Source organism: Ailuropoda melanoleuca, chromosome 10, assembly GCF_002007445.2.
Source record: "Ailuropoda melanoleuca isolate Jingjing chromosome 10, ASM200744v2, whole genome shotgun sequence".
NCBI classification, from domain to species: domain Eukaryota; kingdom Metazoa; phylum Chordata; class Mammalia; order Carnivora; family Ursidae; genus Ailuropoda; species Ailuropoda melanoleuca.
In genome coordinates this window covers 71,048,791-71,071,369 of record NC_048227.1, presented here as the reverse complement: position 1 = coordinate 71,071,369, position 22,579 = coordinate 71,048,791, and the positions used below count along the sequence as shown (strand labels likewise).

At 35.4% G+C, this 22,579-nt stretch overlaps 1 protein-coding gene across 1 annotated transcript in view; it reads left to right on the top strand.

Moving 5' to 3' along the window:
• The window catches only part of TRDN (triadin), a 379,865-nt gene that overhangs the window by 27,214 nt on the left and 330,072 nt on the right, over positions 1-22,579 (top strand). The window contains exon 2 of the mRNA XM_034669079.1: positions 16,789-16,998. Within this exon, the coding sequence (XP_034524970.1) occupies positions 16,789-16,998 (210 nt within the window). The remainder of the gene's footprint in view (positions 1-16,788; positions 16,999-22,579) is intronic.

The window sequence follows — 22,579 nt, the reverse complement described above, 5'->3', positions numbered from 1 at the left end:
GCTGGGACTTGTTCCCATCCCTTAGGTAGATAATATACAAACACATAAAAAAGCATGAGCATGTCTACAGTTTTATTTGTATAACAATTCAGCTGCATAATATTAAAAAGGTTTTGATGGGCATATTGAGACCATAACCAACCTTCATAACATTCTTTAATTAAAATGGGAAAATACTTTTGTACTCCAAATAACTACCTTATGAAAAAATCCTTTAGGACCTAATGCCTGTTTAGAATAAAGAATAGCACCAAACTGCGGAAGAGATTAACAAAAATGGCAATGCTCTGCTTTTTGTAATTGGTGGCTAATACATTAAAAACTCTATGAGGTTTTCATATGAATGAAAATGCATGATTTTACCCATTATGGGTTCTGAACATTGGTTGGAGAAATACATTTCTGAATTGTTTACATTTCTTGACTTTATTATAATGGTAGCTACGAGTGAGTTGAACATCAGTTGTATACTTTTTAATGTAAAGTCTCTTCTAAGAAATGAACCTCTGAGCCTCCGGGGCTTACATTCTCAGTAATATAACCTCAATTATTATATACATGAAAAAGAAGTTTAATCTCAGTACTTCAGAAATCCATATACATGCAAAAAGAAAGAATGGATGGAGCTGAAGTAATGTTCCCCCTAAGAGAGACATTTAAAAAGGCCATATTTAGGGGTGCCTGGATGGTGTAGTCAGTTAAGCACTGGACTCTTGGTTTTGGCTCAGGTCGTATTCTCTGGGTCATGATCTCAGTGTCCAGAAGTCGAACCCCATGTGGGGCTCCACGCTGAGCATGGAGTCTGCTTGAGATCCTTTCTTCCTCTCCCTCTGCCCCTCCTACTCGTGCTCTCTCTCTAAAATAAATCCATCAATCCTAAAAAAGGGCCATATTTATTTGGAAGAATATTTATCACTATTATCAATAGTAAATTAAGCTAGGGGGATGTTAACAAGAGAGGGAAAGGAGTTAATAGTTACTGTGCCTAACACTGTGCTAAATGCCTCGTTCCTTGTGATAACACAACGAGGTCATTTTAATGATCTCAGTTTTACAGGTGAATGCTAAGGCCCAGTTGCTAGAAAGGAGCAAAGCCAGGGTTCCAGCCCAGCCCTGTCCATCTTAACCCTCCTTTTACATCACCATGCCATATACCTCCTGTATGCCTGATTAGCATTTAATAAATGCTACCTTAAATTATTTTTTCCCAATTTTAAAACCATTAAATATCTATTTTTAAGCTCCTGCTTTGTCTGTTACCCTCCTGAACTCAAAGAGCAGGAATTGGCAAGCTTCTTCCGTAAAGGGCCAGATCCTAAGTATTTTAGATTTGGTTGGCCATATGATTTCAGTTGCAACTGCTCAACTCTGACACCATTACAGGAAAACATAGAAAATATACAAAAGACAATATGTAAATGAATGGGTATGGTTGTGTGTCAATAAAATGGAGTCCTGAAGAAGGAGTAAGCTGCAAGGCGGACAATCAGGTGAAGTTTTTTCAGACCTAGGCTGCAGAGCGTTCACATTCACAGAAGAGTGTGTGCCAGGAATCGTGGACATTTTGGATTTGCCGAAGTGTGTAATTGGAAGGGATGAGCTATAGGAAATAACAGGGCCTCAGAGGTGGAGATGGCAGTTATACAGTTTCTTGGTTTTGTGTCACGTGTGAAAGTACATCTAATGCACCTAGGACTTTGCTATAGGGCACATTCCCTTAATGGCACTTCCGGAGAGCTATGGTTTTCCTTGAAGAGTTTCACGTGCTTTCACTGTCAACTGGTTTTGGTCAAGGCAGGAAGGAAGGGGCCAATCCCGGATTTACATTTGCAGAGAATGTAGGTGCAGACAGGTGAAGTGATACCCATGAGATCCCCTAGTCAGCCCTCCCCCAGCCTCGAGTTTATTGCTCCATCCCTAACCTTTTGCTATTAACCTGTGGCATGTTCTTAATGTCTTTTTAAGATAACTGGACTAGGCTTTTTCTGATTACTCTTTCCTTTCAGAAGAACCAAAGCCATCTTTAAAAGAAGATAAATAGAATACTTGAATGCTTTTTAATTTCTCATTTAGATTTGCCGATCTATTTATGGAAAAGTCCACTTAACAGCTATTCAGTCTTTCATCAGGATCCATTGCAGGGCAAATTGATTTTGTCCCATTCACTGAGAGCTTGCTTTAGGTCTCAGAATCTGAGGAGAATGTGACTACAGAAAGTGCCATATGAAAAATAATAAAATATTGTGTCGAAGGGAGCACTACCAGAATAATGAATTTTAAAAAAGACTTTTATTCATAAGGTCTGTGAAAAGTACAAATGAACAATGGAATAAATTAATAAGTGATTTCATTAAAATGTTCTGCTTTACATAATTAAGACTTAGATTTTATAGATTATACTCGGTTTCAATTTCATGAGGAACAATTTGCAGGAAACCAGGAAATGTTTCTATTTTGCTATCAGTGCTTCCCAGTCACAGTATGGAATCTATGGGTTCAAACGCTGTTGTTATTTTATGGGTAAAGAAATGTGATTCTCACAGACAGGGTAACAACACTGTTTCCATATTATGGAGTCATATCCTGGGCTGGAACCGTATTCTAGACTTATTTTTGCTTGTTTGTGCTTGGTTTTTGTTTCAGTTATTTGGACTTTTTGCTAGAGAATGAGATCTGATGATTTGGCTACTGAGAATTTTTCAGGATTGGGTGATAAATCGGAAAACTTGCCTTTTTAACACTTAAGATATATCTAAATAGTACTAAAAAATATGTCCAAATCTATTTTTTGGACATTTCACATTATGGCTTTTAAATTGTTTATTAACCCAGAAAAGTTCCCAGTGTTATTAATGTGTGAGGACAGTAGATTTTGTTGAGTAAATTTTCTTAGGATTGGTCAACAAATATTATAGCTCAGATTTCATTCTGTTTAATTATATTCATGCATTAGGCATTTCCTAATTATGAGGGCAAATTTTTCCATTTCTATGGTAAATGAAGGAAGCTTGTATTCTTTGGAAAAATACTTTTATTGTAAATATTTTGATTTGGAATCATTATGTTTTATGACATGTTATAATTGAATCATATAAAGTTCAGGGGCGCCTGGGTAGCGCAGTCGTCGAGCGTCTGCCTTCGGCTTAGGGCGTGATCCCTGCGTTGTTGGATCGAGCCCTACATCAGGCTCCTCCGCTGGAAGCCTGCTTCTTCCTCTCCCACTCCCCCTGTTTGTGTTCCCTATCTGGCTGGCTATCTCTCTGTCAAGTAAATAGATAAAATCTTTTAAAAAAATCATATAAAGTCTACAACCTATAATAAAGTTTTCTCTGTAAACATCCATAAATGTTGAATCCTTTGGCAAAAAATAAAATACGTGGTCTTTATTTACATTATAGTTTATAGATTAAGGCATAAAGGACAGGATTACTTAGATATTAAATACCTGGTTAAAAGAACCTAATATTTCAATTTAGTGGAAAAATGAATAATTTGGACAAGCAGCTGTGTTAAATATCTCACCTAATTGCAGTTACTTTGGGTTTTGGTGTTCCATTATTTCATTAAAATATTTGATGGCATTTGCCTGACTAACTTGTGGTGTTTGTGTGTATGTGTGTGTGTGTATTTAGGTGCACATACTTATTTTAAAAAACAGACATTTATATATACCTATATTTTTAAATTTAACATTTCTATAACAGAAGGAAAATAATGAAGCTTTATTACCAAGGCCATCACTTGAATAATTTCAGTTTCAAGTTACCTGTGGAATTTGAGAAAGAACTACAAATTTTCTTGACAATTTGATTAATTCAAGGCTTCATTTTACAGAAGTCATCAATGGTAATGACTTAGAAGAGATTTAACTTAATCTTTCACAAGGTACTTTTGGTGATAATCGAGTGAAGAAACTATGTAGTACTTGTCATGGGTTGAATTGTGCACCTCTCCTCATCATTCGTAAATTGAGGAGCTAGCTTCCCAGTACCTCAGAATGTGACCTTATTTGGAGATAGCGTGTTCACAGACGTAATCAAGCTAAAATTAGGTCAACAGCATGGGCTCCAAGCCAATCTGATTGGTGCCCATATAGAAAGGGGGAAATTTCGAGATAGACACGCATTCAGCGAGAATGCTGTATGAACATGAGGCCAGCCATTTACAAGCCCAGAGGAAGGTTCTGGAGGATTTTTCCCTTAGCATTCTCAAAAGGAAAAACACCTTGATTCTAGATTTTTGGCTTCTGGAACCATGAGGCAAAAATTTCTGTTGTTTAAGTCACCCAATTTGTGGTTCTCTGTTACAACAGCCCCAGCAAAATGATGCAGTGTTTAACTTCTTGCCAAATGACAAATCAACGTTTTAGCACATTAAGTTTTGACAAACCTCACTTATATGATCTCTTTCCCTTATTAACCAAGTGCTCTTTATGAGTCACTGTGGGTTCTGAAATGACTGCTTTTCCCAGGAAATTTTATATATATATATATATATATATATATATATATATATGCTATAGAAGCCTAAAGAAATATAATTAGGATCAGTTTTGGGACTAGAATATTAGCCATTATAATTTTCTCCTGAAAACTGCCTTAGCAAAACTTTTTTATGATCTGATTCTTTTTACGATCTGTAGAGTCTTTTACAGGAGACACATTTAATCAGAATTAAGGTGTGGAAAAGAATCAATGCTATTTTTAAAGCACTTCCTCTAATGCTGAACCAAAGGGTTTAATATTCAAATGTGAATATTTAATGCATTTCCCTTTTGTTATAAAATTAAAAAGGAAAAGTGATTTTTTTAATTGGAAAAAAAAGATTCCTGAACCGTTTTCCATTTCTTTTCCCCTCTTCTAAGGTAGAAAGAGACACTGGCTTTCGAACATCTTGTAAAGCATAGCTCTAGAGCTATGTTACTCAAGGGAAGGCTGCTTAGCAGTTTCCAAAAGAGCATGCTATTGGGCAACCACAATTTTGTAAAGCTTACTTTACAGCATCGGCTATGGCTTGGTGGTACTAATGCAGCTGTAATGCTTGAATAAGCTTAGTCAAATAAAGCTTATAAAAATGCTCACTCCATAGAAATAACTTCTCTGAATGATCGAAATGTCAGAAATACTGGTCTTTCAATAGTAAAATCCAATCCAGATAAGCTATTTGAAATGAGGGGATAGGGGATTTCACCGTTCTCTGTCACACTGATGGCCTCAACACCTGGAATCGACCCGGGACTGACTGAAGAAAGAGTCTCCTTGCCAAGACCCCAGCATTAGTACCAAAGTTGAGTCCACCTGACAGTAAATACTAAGTAGGTTCTTAGAGGACAGGGTCCTAATTTTCCATTTATTTCTTACTCTTCGAGGAGCTGAGGATCTAATTTTATCTCTAGAATACTCAATAAAATGACTGCTCTTTTGCCTAGTAAAACTGAAGCTGAAATGTTGAGGGTGTGAAGGAGTTAGAAAAAGTTCAGTTATTCATCATTTTGTTTTTATCTTTGCTTTTTAAAATTGTTTCGTTTCAGAACTGTAACTGGTCAAGGACAAAGCTTTTTTTATGAGTTGACAATGTGTGGCATCTTGGAGACATAAAATTTAAGATCAATATTCCGCCTATTTGGACAAACAATTCAGAAGACTAAATATTAGGGGCTAAGCAACAAGAATTCTTTGAAAACTCCGGTAATGAGTAGTTTCAGAAAACTGGTTCTCTTTAACTCCCCTGTTTGTTTCCCTTCATATCAAAGAGGATGAGAATACTTGCTCCGTTCTATAGATGTGTGCAGCTTTATCAGCTGTTTCTAAAACTCCACGGACTCCTTAAAAGAAAGATTTGTATAAAGTATTATTTGTGTTTACCTAATTGCTTGCATTTTTAAAATATGAACATGGATACCTTAATGTTCTTTTCAGAAACGCATAAAGGAGCTTCAAGCTCATTTAGAAGTCCTTTGAAAGGCACAGGAAGCTGCTTTTTTCCTATAGATTAAATGACTTCAAACAACACAGCAAATCTTATCTCTCTCTAGATTTTTCGTCTGTTTTCTTCATGCAATATGGGTATTTTCTTCATGGGGTATGTGGACTCAATCCAGAAAGATGAAGGCTCTGGCTATACTATTCTGATATGTTCTAAACTCTTCAAATAGCTTAGGGTTCAAGTTAAACAAAATATAATAATATCCTATTACAATGTTGCTCAATTCTAAGTATATGTCTTTTCTCACCAAAATTATTAAATATTTTGCTTCATTGATGATATAAAAAATTCTATGGATCTGTTTTCAGTCAAATTACGACAACAGCATTAAATCTGGAGTAAATATAGAAATTGTCAATTTATATTACTTATAATTAAAGTTGTAAAAAAGTAAGGATGCTTCCTTGCAAATTTTATTTCAAAAGCCCCTGGGGTACTCAATAAAATTAGTGGTTATATACTCTATTATTGGTTGTATTAATATTAAATTGGCTATATGAACGGTTATATACTCTAAAATATCCATATTCATTTACATGTACATATGACAAAGATGAAATTATTAAATTATCATTGCTTTTCCAAAAAATGGATGGAAATTTCCTTATAAATAGAAAATATAGGTTCAGTTTTATTTATATAATGACATATATCTAAAAACGAGCCAGGTTGATTCATGAAACAATTAACCCAAAAACTCACCCAGAGAAGTAAACTTGAAAGAAATTTAGATCTCAGTTCTTGAATTTTCTTAAATTTCCTGAATGTAGCTGATGGGAATGTGAGAAACTCATTATTTTATGAGTATAGTTTTAAGAAAAAGCTTTACATGAAGTCATTACTATTATTACTGAATACATTTATGTGAAGAGTATGAATACCTTGTGTGCCTTTTTGGGCTGGGGTGAGGAGGGAGACTGTCACACTTTTTTAATGAAAATAAAGTAGAAGCTTTGTGACACTGCAGTGGTGGGATTATGACTCCATGTTGGGTAAAAGCAGCAGGAGATGATTAATTCTTAAGGAATAGTTGATTTCCATGAAAATGTCTTTAAGAAAAAGGGAGTAAAAAACACACATTAGAATCAACAAATCATGAAAAGCTAATGATTTTGAAGCACTGAGTTTCGTATTTTTTTTGAATTGAAATAGCATGTCATTACTCAAGCCTTTTCTATTTCAGTGAGTTTGTGATTCAATGACAATGGGGCAATTGAGTAGGAGGAAAGCTGGGGCTAGGTAAAGCATTTCAATTATGCATATTCGGCCCAGGAAGAAAATGAGTCAACCCAAACATAAAATGCTAGAAAATTAATTTCTCAAAGGAACTTGAATATATTTATGGATCTTATGTCTGTCCTGTTCAAATCATATTTGCTAGGAACCGGAGTCTAACTTCTGTTTGCCTGAAACCAAATTCACAAAATTTGGGAGACTTTCTGTAGATTTATCCTCAAACTTTAAACTTGTAAAATCAGACAGACCCTAAGATGGCTTCTGTTCTTTCATGAGACTTCCTGCATTCATGAGGTGAGGATGGATTATTTTCCTAAAATAAATCTGATGGAATCTGTCAAATTCATTGCTATAAAAAAGTGATCTCGGGGGTCTTGCTGATTAGTTTCCATCCCTAAACTACCTCACGATATGTAGTACCCTCTGACATTTTGATTTGGGCCACTTGGGCATGTACTGGTGGGAAGGGACGGTGGCCATTATTTCCATTATTTTAACATGAAAGATAGAGCTCTATTAAAATAGCTATACTTCAAATGTATTAATATTGGTTTGAGCAATTTTTTACAAGAGCTTGTTTATTTATTTGTCAGAGAGAAAGAGAGCGAGAGAGCACAAATAGGGAGAACAGTAGGCAGAGGGAGAAGCAGGCTGCTTGCTGAGCAAGGAGCCAGAGGCCAAACTCAATCCCTGGGACTCAATGACCTGAGCCGAAGGCAGACACTTAAATGACTGAAGCACCCAGGCATCCCGATTTGAGCAAATTTTTAAATAACCAAATAGAAACACGTTTGCTATGGACTGAATCATGTCACTCCCAGATTTACATGTTGGAGCTCTAACCCCCAACATCATGGTATTTGGAGACAGGGCCTTTGGGAGGTAATTAGGTTCAGATGAGGTCATGAGGGTGTAGCCCTAATGATGGGATTAGTTTCCTTATAACAGGAGATGGTAGAGAGCTTGCTTATTTTCTTTCCGCTGTGAGAGGACACAGTGAGAAGGCAACCATCTCCAAGACAGGAAGAGAGTCGTCACCAGAATCTGACTATGCTGGCATCATCTTCCAGAATTTCTGGCCTCCAAACTGTGAGGAAAAAAAAAATTCTCTGAAGACATCCAGTGTGTGGTATTTTGTTATGGGAGGCTCCACTGACTGAGATGGCACACCATCAGGCATTTGTAAGTTGACCATCAGCACTTTTATTCATCTGTACTTTTACTGTGCCTGATCGGGTTATAGAAACTTCTCCCAGATGTTGTGCCTCTTGGAGACAACAATGCTAATAACATTGCAGATGCTAGTTCTAATTGCCCCATAGAAAAAAAAGTATGTCTGCTTAATTATTGACATTATTTAGTAAATATACATTTTTTTCAGTCAAAGAAACGCACATCTTTTTCTCTATCCCACTAGTCTTTCTTTCTCTGTTGCAGCCTGAATTATTTTTACCAGCTAAATTTCCCACTTATAAGACGCACAGATATGCTTTTACTTCTTTCAGTAACCTCTTATTTGAACATTTTCATCTATCATGAAAATATGTTTTGCTTTTTATTTAATTTATTTCTCTAGTTAGAAGTCAATATGTACTGCACAGCCTCTATATGCAGAAATATTGTGGTTATTTAATATGTTGCTTTTTAAAAGCTGATCCCTTTAGCAAAACTTATGAAGTTTTTCACATTTACTGTTTATTCGGACCTCACAGTGTAAAAAGTTCTGAAGTACTACGTGCTATGAAAAGAGAGATGACTTACTCTCATTCTATAGCCTTGTTGAACAACAAAAAAAGAACTATACAGAAGTCAGGATAATTTTATATCATTGTATTTATCAAAAAATTATATAATCACAGGTAAAAGCGATAGTGTTTATTTCAAAAGAACACAGAAATATCACTAAGGAGTTGAAATTCCTAAAAGAGAAGTTGGATTTTAAGAATGGAGTTTTTTTGGGTTTTCTTAAATAGAAAAAAAGGAATGCCTCAGAATTCCTTACCCACTTTGGATTGGTAAAACACAATGCATTTTACTGGTAATGTGTTAGGAGTTCAACAGATTTTGTTTCAAAAAATGAATTTTAGTTACGTACTCATCATTACTCTTCATCTCTAAATTAAGTTTACTATTTGTAGAAAAAATAGTAACTGCTAAGTTGAAAATGAAAAGTTCAAAAGGTAGGGGAAGACTGAGTTTACTAGAGTTAATATGGGAAAAAACATCTTTTTAATTTGCTGTATGGACTACTAAACTGGAAAGTGGATTGGTGGGTCACCATGAGGGACCACCACCCAGGAAAAGATATCCTGCCTCTCAATCACCCAGAACACAAGTGAGCTCTTCTTAGAAAGAGCACCTCAATATCTGAATTTGACCTTGAAAACACCAAAATATCTCTTTCTATTTAGGACCATGACAATGCCACTTGAGAATTAAGACTTTTTTTTTCAAAAATGAAAATAATTTAAAAAGAACCTGATATTTAGATTGCTTTGACTGATCACTCCTCATAACACAGACATTGAAGGAAAAGAATTATTTACATCCATGGCAAGACCCAGAGCATCACTCAGAACTTGTGGTGGCTAGTAATGCAAACATAACCAAATGAGTGTATATATTCCCATATAACTGGAAAGTCCAGAGATCTATTTGGCCGTAAACACAGCTGGCTCTGTGAACCTACACAGTGGAATTCTGGATTCTGCCTCTTTCCATCTTGCCACAGACTGTCCAATTAGTGGGCTAGAGGACTACTGGTAGACCCCACCAGCTCGCCAACTTCAGCAGAAATAGAGTGTCATTCAAGAGCTCCACAAAAATGTGGAGGATTCTGATAGCCCATCCCTTTACAGTCTTGGGCAAGAGGGTGTTCTGAATGGTCAGGCTTGTTTTAAAGAACCAGTCCTATGGCTGGAGGTTAGATGAGGGTTCACTTCCTAGTTCCACCACTAGAAAAAGAAATTCATCTGCTGGAAGAGTATGGGGAGTGGGTGGGTAGAAAGGATTGTTTGTTAATGTAAAAAGTAAGTACATATTGGCCACCTCTGCAGGTAGATTAGATTGCCAAATCATCCTCTGAAATATTACAATGATCATATCTCAAAAATCTTAGAGAAAAGGTGGCAATTTAGGGCTTTCACTGAAATTGGCAGGAGATCTCTTTCTGGTGTGAGACAAAGCTATTTTTACCTTGAAAGAGAGTGAACAGTTTTTTTTAAATGCCTAGAATCTGAAGCCTTCTAAAAATTACTCTAAGGGTATTTATTATGGTTTATCAACTACATACATACATAAATATATAAAACATACATATATCTCAATTAGAGCATTCTAGGATTATTTTGATAATGACTGTTTTTGTGCATTGTTATGGTTTATCTTGCCTCTTGAAAACTATTTTCATTCAATTTATATATACTTGTAGAAAAACATGATTTAATTGTCACAGATGTCTATGTTTGTGATACATAGACATTCTGCAGACACCAGGATTGATAAAAGATGGATTTTTCATTTTTCAACTTTATTTACCAAAAGATATTTTTAGCAAAGTTTCTCCAAAATTCTTACTTACATGTGTTTTCTGGAGCACTTAAATATAGTAAAGGTCATTCTTACTTGTAATTGGAAATTACATTCTTAATATAATTTTGGAATAATACATATTTTTGTAATGCCATTGATAGCATATACTCCTTCTCTGTCCTTTGTTCTCAGATTTTCAAAGGAAAAATACAGCATTGGAGTACTCCACAAACCACATCACATAGTAAAATGCAAAATTCATAATTAATGCTTTTATGTAATGAGAATGTAATATTTTATTTATACCATTATAGAATATAGGTGTCTTTCCTGAGTGTCCTGGAAGAGATTGCATTGTCAGTTTCCCTTAGGAATAATAATAGGCAAGTGTACTTGGCAGCTTGATCTGATTAATAAGGCATGATGAGGTTAAGCGACTTCTTTTAGGAGGCTTGTGATTTTGTCTTCAGTGCGTAACTTGACTGTGAAGCTGGGTCTTTGGAATCACTACATAAGCAGCCCCTAATTTTACTTATGGGGCAGAGTCACTTGGTCTTTCAGCCAGATCCTCACTTCCTTTGAAGCTGATTCTAGCTTTCTGGCAATCAAAATAATTTGTATGAAATCGGAAGGAATGGAATTAAAAAGTAGGCATGGAGAATACTGCCACATATCCTAGCTGCTCTGAGATGCCAACTTTCCAAGAGCATTGCCCATGTCAAATTTCTCAGTGATATTTACCTCTCATTTTTCTACCATATCAATAACTAGCTCTTGTCATCTTCAAAGTACTTCTCAAACATTAAATAATCTCAGATTACACACTCTGTTCTTCACATTTATCTTGACCAGCTGTCAGAGAAGGCAATTTATTTCCCCTCAATTTTATTCCTTTTGGCTCTGTGTGGCTTCTGCAGTAAATTTGAATGGAAAATGAAAGGTACAATTTAGTGTGTTTCCATAACAAAGGAAACACATAATTTTCTGTAAGCAGTATAACCTTCAGATTACTTTCAACTTGCTTATAGCTTTGCCTTCTGAGTTGGATATGCAGAATATATTTTCAACATCTTTGAGTCTCGATTAATTTCTAAGTGGATTTTTTGAGGATGTGAAGAAAAAACACATAGGAAAAAATTTTTAAAAATCATTTAGTGTTAACATTTTCATCCATTTAAAATATTGTGCCATAATTGTTTTGGCAGGACTATAAGGTGAAATAAAATTTGGGATTCATAATAATATCAGTTCTTCTAAATATGAAAGGTCTCATTTAAACGCTGAACTTGCATTGCTTTCTGAATTTATATGGTTTCTCATTTTTCTGATAAAAAAAGAAAAAATGTATAGAAATTCTTGTCTCTTTAAAAATTTTTTGTTTTTTTAAAAAATGTGACCAGGAAAAAAGAAAATATGACCAGGACCCAACTAATTTGTATCAAATCCCAGTAAATGTGTTCTTTTGGTTTCAAGATAGCAAGCAGGTGTGTATGGTATTGTCTACAGAAATACTGTCTCATACACAGTTCACTGAAGTGAATTTGAAGTGCAAAAGCAATTCTTCCGATGTTCTCCATATAGCAGTAGTAAGAAGTCTTCCAGAGGTTAAAAAACTGGAGATTAGCAACATATCAACTTTCAGGTGGCCTCTCCTAAACACTTGTAATTCACTTACTCTCCTGCAAATCATTATTCCAAAGGTTTGATTCACTTGTAGCCCCACTTGGATCTTAAATTGCACTTCGAAGCACTCCTATCCTTCATCCATTTTCAGAACTGCCATTAGAAGTGATGGGAATTTGGCACAAAAATCAATGAAAGGATATGATATGAGTTCGTTCTAATTTTTCCTTCTTTGAGATCCATCTCAAGCACAGTCTGTGAAATCTGTTTTTTAAAGGTATTTTTCCATCTTGCTATCATTTCAACTAAATTGAGTTCATGACCTTGGGATATATATTCACATAGCTTTTCAGAAAAGAAAGGAGATTCGTTGTCGCTATTGTTAATTTCTACCTAAAATCATTTCAAAATCTTAATTAATTCATTTTGCCACTGATCTCTTCATCAGCTTTTTAATCTCTTAAAAATATGGGGCTAAATTACTATTGTCATCTAGGAATGGTTGTATTAGTTATGTTTGGTTATTATTAATACCTACTAATATACACACTTGAATGTATTTGATTTTCTTTTTCCTAGTCAGTGATAGGATTTTATGGCACTTAAGGATAGTACTATTTATTGGTAAAAGAACAAATTTAAAAAGTAACACTTTATTAACTAGAGTACTTAATTTTGCATGCAGTATTTTCATTTCTTCCCCCCAAAACTATAAATTTTCATATGAACTGGATTCAAACTCTAAGCACCCTGTGTACACAGCTGTTAGAAATTTCAAAATTTGTCTTTCTAGTTTAACAAATCCCTTGGCACTGTAAACATTTGTATTGTAACAAAATAACTTTGTTATAGATCATGTCTCTTGATTTGTTAATGGGACAAAACATTCTCCATTAATATGAATAAATTACAGTATGTGTCCTTCTTGCGTATCACAAGAAGTAAGTTAGTTGATTAAGAAACTCATTGAAGGAGTTATAACATCCCATTTTGACTCCCTGAAAATATCTTAGCCTAACGTACATGCTTATTAAATCAAAACAAGTGCCTGCATTTACTGAAGAATTAGTCTTTCAACTTTCACCTTTGTTTCTGAGGTTAATCTTTCCCTTCTGGCCTTTCTTTATCATTTTAGTAATGGTTGTACTAGCCGTGGAGGTGGCAGTAAAAATAATGATGATGGTGATATTGATAATAATGAAGATACAGTTTATTAGCTGTTGTATTGCCATTTATTGAATAATTCAATGTAGCAGGAAATGTGCCAAGCAATTGACATGAGTTATTTTTAGGCCATCATAAACCTGTAAGTTGGGTCTTACCAACCTCGTTCCTCAGATATAGAGGTTTTTTACTCAGAGGTGAGGAGCTGTAGTGACCTTCTAGCCAGGAAGTTAATCCCAATCTCTCTTGTCTATAAAATCTGTGGCAGACCTGTTTTGCTTTACTATTTCCATGAAAAAGTTAGACCTAACTAAAAGGAAGAACTGTGCAAGGTAGAGAATGAGGTCAAAAGATTGAAAGGAACACTTTAATTCCACTCTGAGGCCTTCAAGGAGTACAAAGAATTCCCTTCAGTTTGAAAATACTAAAACCCTTCAGCTATTATTTAGCACATTCTAAAAGTAACTACAAGTCATCTTTCCAGTTAGGTGAAATTTATTTTGCTCAAAATGTCAAAGGAATATGAAAATCTGGAGTTTGTTTTGTAGTTGAGAATGTTATTTAGAGGTAAAAACTAAAATCGAAAGTGGTTAATTGTTGGGGTGCCTGGGTGGCTCAGTTGGTTAAGGGTAAGGCTCTTGATTTTGGCTCAGTTTATGATCTCAGAGTTGTGAGATTGAGCACCGTCTAGTCTGGCTCTGTACTGAGCATGGAACCTGTTTAAGATTCTTTCTTTCCCTCTCCCATTGTCTCTGATCCCCCTTCCTCTCCTTCTCTCAAAAAAAAAAAAAAAAAAGTTAATCGTGTATATTAGAAGATTAATAAAAATTTCCTTTTTGATAATGTAATTCTTAAATTATTATTGATAATATGGCCTGTATTTAAAATACATGAAATATGTTGTTAAGCTGTGATTTGGCAAAAATATTGGAATTGTTAGTGATATTTTTTTCTGTATAGTATTCAATACAAACATATCTGTGTAATTTGGGATTGAAAATGCTATCAGAGTCACTTGAATATTCTGGTTGGTTTTGAATTGTTCTTGAATGTTAACATGAGGGGTGCCTGGGTGGTACAGCGGTTAAGCGTCTGCCTTTGGCTCAGGGCGTGATCCCAGCATTATGGGATCAAGCCCCACATCAGGCTCCTCTGCTATGAGCCTGCTTCTTCCTCTCCCACTCCCCCTGCTTGAGTTCCCTCTCTCGCTGGCTGTCTCTATCTCTGTCAAATAAATAAATAAAATCTTTAAAAAAAATGTTAACATGAAACAGTTGTTTCAGATGACATCTAAGTTACCCCTAGAGGTGACTTTCTATGAGTCCAGGATTGTCAATATAATCAGATGTGCCTACTCTCCATTGAGAGGGGCTTGCTAGTCTTTCAAAGGCAGCAACTTTGCAGGAATAAAATGAAAGAGTTACAAAATTTTCAAGTGGTTGTTCTCTATATAAAAATACCACAAAAAGAAAGAGGTAGGGGCATCTTGGTGGCACAGTCAGTTAAACATCTGACTTTTGGTTGCAGCTCAGGTTGTGATCTCAGGGTTGTGACATTGAGCCCTGTGTCAGGATCCACACTCAGCGTGGAGTCTGCTTAAGTTGCTCTCTCCCTCTCCCTCTGCCCCTTCCCGACCCTGGCTTGCTCTCTCATTCTCTCTCTCATATAAATAAAATAAATCTTAAAAAAAAGAAAAGAAAAGAAAGAGGTAAACAGTTGAGGGGAAAATTGCAACTTAAGATCAGATAAAATTTTACTATCTTATGCGTGTGCTTGTGTGTATACATCCATGTACACATTCTTGGAATGAGTATAAATGTATAAATGTGCATAAATACATATACATGCATACACATAGGTATTTGTATATACACATATACATATATAAAAATATATACATACATATGATTGGGTACATGTGTATGTGTATACAGTTTTTTAAACCACCAAATGGAGGTGGTTTATAGAAAAGCAAACAAAAAATTTCACAAGGTAAAATATATAAAGGGAAAATAAGTCTACAAAAAGCTCATCTCTAGTAATCAAAGAATTACAAATGAAGCAGAATTTTCCTCCTACGTGATTGCAAATAGTTTGAACACTGGTAATACCCAGTATTGTAAGGATAAGAAAACAGAGACTCCTGGCATGTAAAAATTTCAAAAATATACTAATTGTCAAATATATATATATACCCTCATAAGATGTAAAAGTGATGTTATGTGTCCCAGAAATTCTATATTTAGGAAATTCTCCTTACATAAAAATAATTAATGTGCTGAGAAAAATTCTGCAATGTCCCAAGATTGAAAGCTTTATGACTAAATTATGCATAGCCATGAAGTGACATGCCATGCAGCCACTTAAGTGGTATTTTATGGAATACATACGGCAAAAGAACATGTTTATTATATACTGCCTAGTACAAAGCATAAAGGAAAGAGTGATGATGACTTCAAAAACAAATAAAACATATTTATATATTTATATGTACGTACAGAAAAGTAGATATAAGTAGAACAACATGTTAATGGTCGTTTCTGGGTCAGCAGATTACAAATGATTATCTATTTATGTATTTTGCTATTTTTAAATATTTTTTAAATTTTCTCCCATCAACGTGTAGACCTTTGAAAGCAGGAGTAACAAGTTTACTGGATGTAATAAAATTTTCCAACATCTTTACACAGAAGATCACTTAGATCTTCTGTGCCTCTTCACAAATAAAAATGAATGGTCTCAACAGAAAGGTCAATTATACAGTTAAACCAGGATATCCAAAAAGGATTTCCTCCATTTGAACTACTTTATCATTGATTTTATTTCTCCCCCAGAGGAAACATTTTTGCTTGCAGTTAGAACTGACATATGAACCTAAATAAAGGTAAAAGCTGTTAAAAAACAACTTGACCAAAAACCCATTGCCTTTGATGGTAGTGGATGTAGGAGGTGGTAAGGGAGAAGTAAAAATGACTGAAGGTGATGACAAAGTTTGTGGCTCCCATGGTATTATTTACAGCGTTTAGGAGAGGAGGAATGCTAATCACTAGGGCATGTGGATTTCAGAGTGGAGGGTAAACACTGGGGTAGTGGGCAGGAAGTGTGGCCCTGCCACCAAAGAGGTATGTTCTACTGTAGAAAATGGTACAAACAACTTTAATATAATTATATAATCTGTGTGGGTTCTTGGTCATCAACATTTGACATGAAGTTCTAAATTGTAATTCTTCCTTCTGAATGTTTGATTAGGAAATGCATCTACTACCACAACTGTGATCGACAGTAAAAATGGATCTATGCCCAAATCCCCTGGAAAAGTGCTGAAGAGGACAGTCACAGAAGACATAGTGACAACATTCAGCTCCCCAGCAGCCTGGCTTCTGGTCATTGCTCTGATAATCACATGGTCAGCTGTTGCTGTTGTTATGTTTGACCTAGTGGATTACAAAAACTTTTCAGGTAAGATCCGTGAAATGTGGGTTTTAGATGAAAAGAAGCAATGTTCTTCACGCCTATCTTTGTTTCTTTTCATCTCATCTTTGTGTGAGAAATAAAACTCCTGACGAACGTGCCTGAGTGTCAGTGAAGTCTGGTTTCCTTCTTCCCCATTTCCTACCTGTTCTTCCTTGCTTGTTGTAGTCAGTGATTTCAAATGAAATAAATTTCTGTATTTGTAATGCCGAACACAAGCTGAATGTTACAGTTTCATGAAGATAATGATTAAAAAGTTTGGGGGAGATTTGGTTTGGGAACAGAGACTTAATCAATTTAAAACCAAACCAAACCAAATAAAAAACTTTTGGACAAGTGGGAAATTGTGTAAAGCATTTTTAAGTCCCTCTACCATCTGGCTCCAAGCTTCCTTTCCAGACATTCTCTTTGCTCCTCCCATCAAAACACCCTATTTTGAGTGCCTGAAAATAAAGAGTGTGAAAGGATTTTCCCAGAATTACTTGTAATGAGATACTACATATTGAGTGGCCATGTGTTCTTATGGGTTTGGAGTAAAACAGGAATAATGCAAGTGAGGAAAGATGGATTTTCATTATGGCCTATTCAATCTTTGAGTATACTGTCTATCTCTTTGTTCAAGGTATGTTAACACTTTTAAAATGATATGTGTCCATTTCCACATCTGACATGCTCTCTTGACCATGAGTTCCTTGAGGGAAGGACTCAGTCAGGTGTATAATAAATATTAAGTAAATAGATGAATAAATTTATGCTTTTTACTGCAAACAAAACCATCTCATTCAGTTCTTAATGTGCTCCTACATATTTGCACCATTCACCCTCACCGTCACCTCCCATTTTCTTTCTCCAATGGGAATGGAATCAGTAGGACCCAGGAACTATAAATACTATAAGTTGCATTCTGTACAGTCAGGGATCCTCTACTTCTTATTATGGCATTATACACACTCAGCAATTATTTATCAAGAACGTAATAGATGTGCCAAGCAATGGCTACATGAAAAGAAATATAAGCATAAATATTGCAAAGTCATAGAACTGGATCATTTGGGTTTATTGACATGGTGGTGTGATTGAGACGATTCTTCCTGTAGTACCATTAGTAGCTGTGCTAATGTGAGCATTATCTAACAAGTAGAGGTGAGTCCCATGATATCAATGAGAGAAAAACACCGTCCAGAACTGTGAACCTCTTCTCTATATAAGCCATACTTTGGGTATACTGTGTAATAGAGGCTTTTAAAAGGATATACAATTGAAGTGCCTGTCATATAAAATTATGACCTAGAGTTTTAAGTGAAAAGTTGGTTATATGACTCTAGATTATTTTATTTCCCTCAAACTTATATCAATGGTGATATATCATCTACTCTTTCCTTTCTAGAATTTCATTCAATTACATTTTGGAACCAAATATGATCGTAAAATACAGTTCTTAAGTTTTACAATAGATATATTTTGAGAATTGCTTATAAATCTCATATTTATAAAGTTATCAATGTAATAAGTACATCACAGAAATTACTGTTGCAAGGAATTTGTTCTAATTATTTTATAAAATGAGCAGCTACCTGTAGTTAGACTTTCAGATTAGATTACTTAAATGCAAGACACACTTTCAATCCATGGTAGAGCTTCCTTGGACTAGTGTAATTAGGTGTTATTGATAATACCTATGTTACTGGCATTTCATCTCACAGGGGAAAAAAATAGCCTCTGTATTACTGCTACTTCCTTTCTTCTTTCAAGGAGTGTTTATTAGGCACATCTTCTGTGTGAGGCCTCCTCCCCCATTTTCCTATATTTGTTAGTGACCTAACCATCTATCCATTCCCCACAAAAAGAAATCTGCAAGTCATCTTTTAAATCTGCTGGACACGATCAATCACCATGCCCCATGCCAGCTAACTCTCATATGTCTCATGAGTCCCCTCCCTTCTCTGGTTACCACTGTTTCCATTATTACATTTCAGACCTTGATTCTCTGTGGAGGGCACGAATGCAATTTCTTCTTGTCTCCCTCATCCAAGTCTCTCCGCTTTACCGTTGCTCCCAAGGTATCTTCATAAAACATAAATTTCACCAAGTATTTCCTATTGCCAAAGTGCAAATTTCTTGGCATTAAATTTAAGTCCTTGGTTTAACTCTCTCTTTTCATCTTGTAATTCAGCTCATGCAACCTGCTTTCCAGCCATCCTTACTATTGCTTTTCCCTGCTTTCTATCCCTAGGAACACATATATTCTCACTCTCACTCTGCTCATACCATTCTCCCACCGTCCCCCCTCTCCCCCACCAGAAAATGTAGTAAAGCAGTTAAAAAATGTGAACTCTGTGCTGGATTTCTCTGGTATTAAGTCCAGATCTTACAACTTCCTACCTGTGTGATATTGGAAAAGTCATTTAGCCTCTTTTTGCCTCAGTTTCATCATCTATAAAGTGGGGACAGTAATAGTACCTATGTAATAAAATTAAGAAAATTAGGGCGCCTGGGTGGCTCCAAGTGGTTAAGCATTGGCCTTAGGCTCAGGTTATGATCCCAGTGTTCTGGGATAAAGCCCCATATCCGGCTCCCTGCTCGGCAGGAAGCCTGTTTCTCCCTCTCCCACTCGCCCTGCTTGTGTTCCCTCTCTTGCTGCCTCTCTCTCTCTCTCTCTGTCAAATAAATAATTAATTTAAAAAAAAAGAGAGAGAGAATTATATAAGTGAATATATTTGAAGTGCTTAGAACAGAACCTGCTTTATCACAAGCACTGTATAAATGTCAGTATCGCTAGTAGAGATTCATTCCACCATTTTCTTGAAGGATGTATTCATCCTTCAAGATTTTTTCCATTTTTTGGTGAAACATTCTCAGATTTCCTAAGAAAAATTCACTGCACTGCGCTTTCATTACCTTAGTACCTTAGGGGTGGTTGTATTAACAGCAGTTAACATGCTGTATTGTAAGTATCTCTTTACTTGTCTGTTTCACTCAGAAACTTAAACTTATCCAAGGAAGGGACTGTCTTATTCATCTCTGTACATGAGTGCCTGTCATGTAGTAAGTTTTCTGTTCTCCATTTCTTACAGACATAATGTTGACATTTTTATTTTGAAATAATTTCTTACATTATGAAGAAAAAGTATCATAAAATTTTTATTTCATCCATTTTTGACCAACTTTAAAAATTAATAAATACATTTAATAAAATCAGAATTAAAAATAATAAAATATGTTTGTAAGATGAAATGTTACTTGTCATATTTTGTAATGGTCATCCATTGCTACATAATAAATTACTTCAAAAATAAGTGGTTTAAAACATCAATAAACATTTATTATGCCAAACATTTTTTGCAGGTCAGGAGTTTGGGAAAGGCTTAGCGTGTATCTTGAGGCTGCAGTAAAGAAGTTGGCTGGGGCTGTAGACATCTGAAAGATTTTGTGTGGTAGTAGAACCATTGGCAAGATGTCTCATTCATTTGGCTGTCAAGTTAATGCTAGTGTGTCTTCACAACATGGCAACTGACTGCTCTCAGATCCAAGAGAGAAGAAGGCAGAAGCCACAAAGCCTCTTATGACCAAGACATGAAAATCACATACCGTCAGTTCTGCAAAATCGTTTTGGTTACACAGGTCAGCCCTTCTTTTTGTCCTAAGAAACGACATGATGTTGTGAATATCGGCAGGCAATGATCGTTGGGGGCCAACTTGAAGGGTGGCCACCACGTATTCTACTTTCAGAAAATTACTTTGCCAAGCTATACATCTTTAGATAAATGCTTAGATATAAGGAAATGCCGTCCAATACTCTAGCTGACAAAAAGTTATTGTAATTACAATAGGTGCGAAAAGAAAGACGATGTATAGGGATGATTGGCATCATGAGGCCACATCTAGGAAGATAAATTCTCCAATGAATTTGAAATGAAAATAAAATAATCACAAAGCTGAAATTCTAAAGAACAAATACATACATTTTTCAAATAATAACTTCAAATACTTTTTGCTTATTCAGATTTGAACATGCAATTTCCGAAATGAAAATAATATAAGTTCAAAGACTGTATAATTACAGCATAAAACCTGTAACTCATATTAACCATTGGTTACATGGGATATATATACACTCATATTAAAATTTTAATTTCTTTTCTCCATTTAGTAAATTCTAATCTGCCTTTTTAATGTTGATTCTTCATAGAAAAAAATCATTTGCTTCAATAAGAGTGTCAAAATGTAAATGGTACTCTTATGTTATAATATTATTTTTAATTGATACATTTCAAATATTTACTAAGGATTAATATTATTACAATGAGTCTTTTGTACTACATAATGTCTTTGAAATATGTATTGTTAATACAAAGCTAGTGATAAAAGAAAGCATACTGGGAATAACTCTGAAGACCAGAGAGGGCAGCTGTCCCTGGGCTCTAAATTACTCTCCGGCACTTTAGAAAAGTAGGTAAACACTTTTAAGGCATTAAGAAATTGTTCATAGAGAAATGAAAATCTATTTTCATAAGTAAATACTGTACTGGATGGAGAAGAATGATTCTCTTCTAAGCAACCTTCACACTTCCAAATTTTCTGAATTTGATTTAATGTACTCAAATAATCTACCTGTGAGGCATATGTGGAATTGGCTTTTATGTGCTTCTTTCAGAAGACTTGAGATCACTCTAAACTCTCTAACCTACAAGCTAACATGACTAGGAACTTGGTGTCTCTGCCTGTCACATGGGAATAACACCTTGCTTTCTGGTCAGCAAAATTTGAGACTTTGCTTCTTCTGATCAAATGAGACAAATTCTAAGACATTGACAAATGAACAACAAAACCAGATACTAAAAAAGAGATTTCACCTACCCTTCATTTCTTCCTAAAAATAAAGTTCAAACACTTTCCAAAAATAATATGGTGTATCTGTCAGAATTTGATCAGAGTACAGTCACTACAGTGATATAGAATAGAAGATTTAGTATAAGGTTTATGCATTCATGAGAACTGATTAGCAGTCTAGGTAGGGCTGTTGAAGTGTATCTGGCACCAGGTCATGGGTCAGTAGAGTGGAAGTTGGTGTAGGAAAGGAAAAATACTTTTTCCTCTATCTTTCTAAAATGTTGGCCAGGGCCCTTCTAACAAAAGATAAATTAACAAGAGAAAAGCATTCAGATTTATTTAATGTACGTTTTATGAGACACAGGAGCCTTCATAAAGAAAGGAAGACCTTAAGAAGCAGTTAAGCCCAAGCATTTTTATGCTAGGTTTGATGAAAAGGGGAAAGTGGGGGGAAAATGTGACAGAACAAAAAGAGTATGAGCTAAGTGTCATAAATTGAGGAAACAGCAAGGGCTGTTCATTCAGATTCCTCTGGGCGTCTTGGAAATAAGGATATTCCTTTCCTCTGGGTTTAGGGAGGACACTTTCCTCAGGAAAGTTTCATGGCCTGCTTCAGGGGAAGGTCAGAAAGTCCTTGCACATGTCATTTCTCAAACTCTTCCAGCTGAAAACATTCAATATGCCAAGGTGCCGTATCTGGGGAAGCATGTACTGAACCCCATCATTAGAAAGGGCAGAT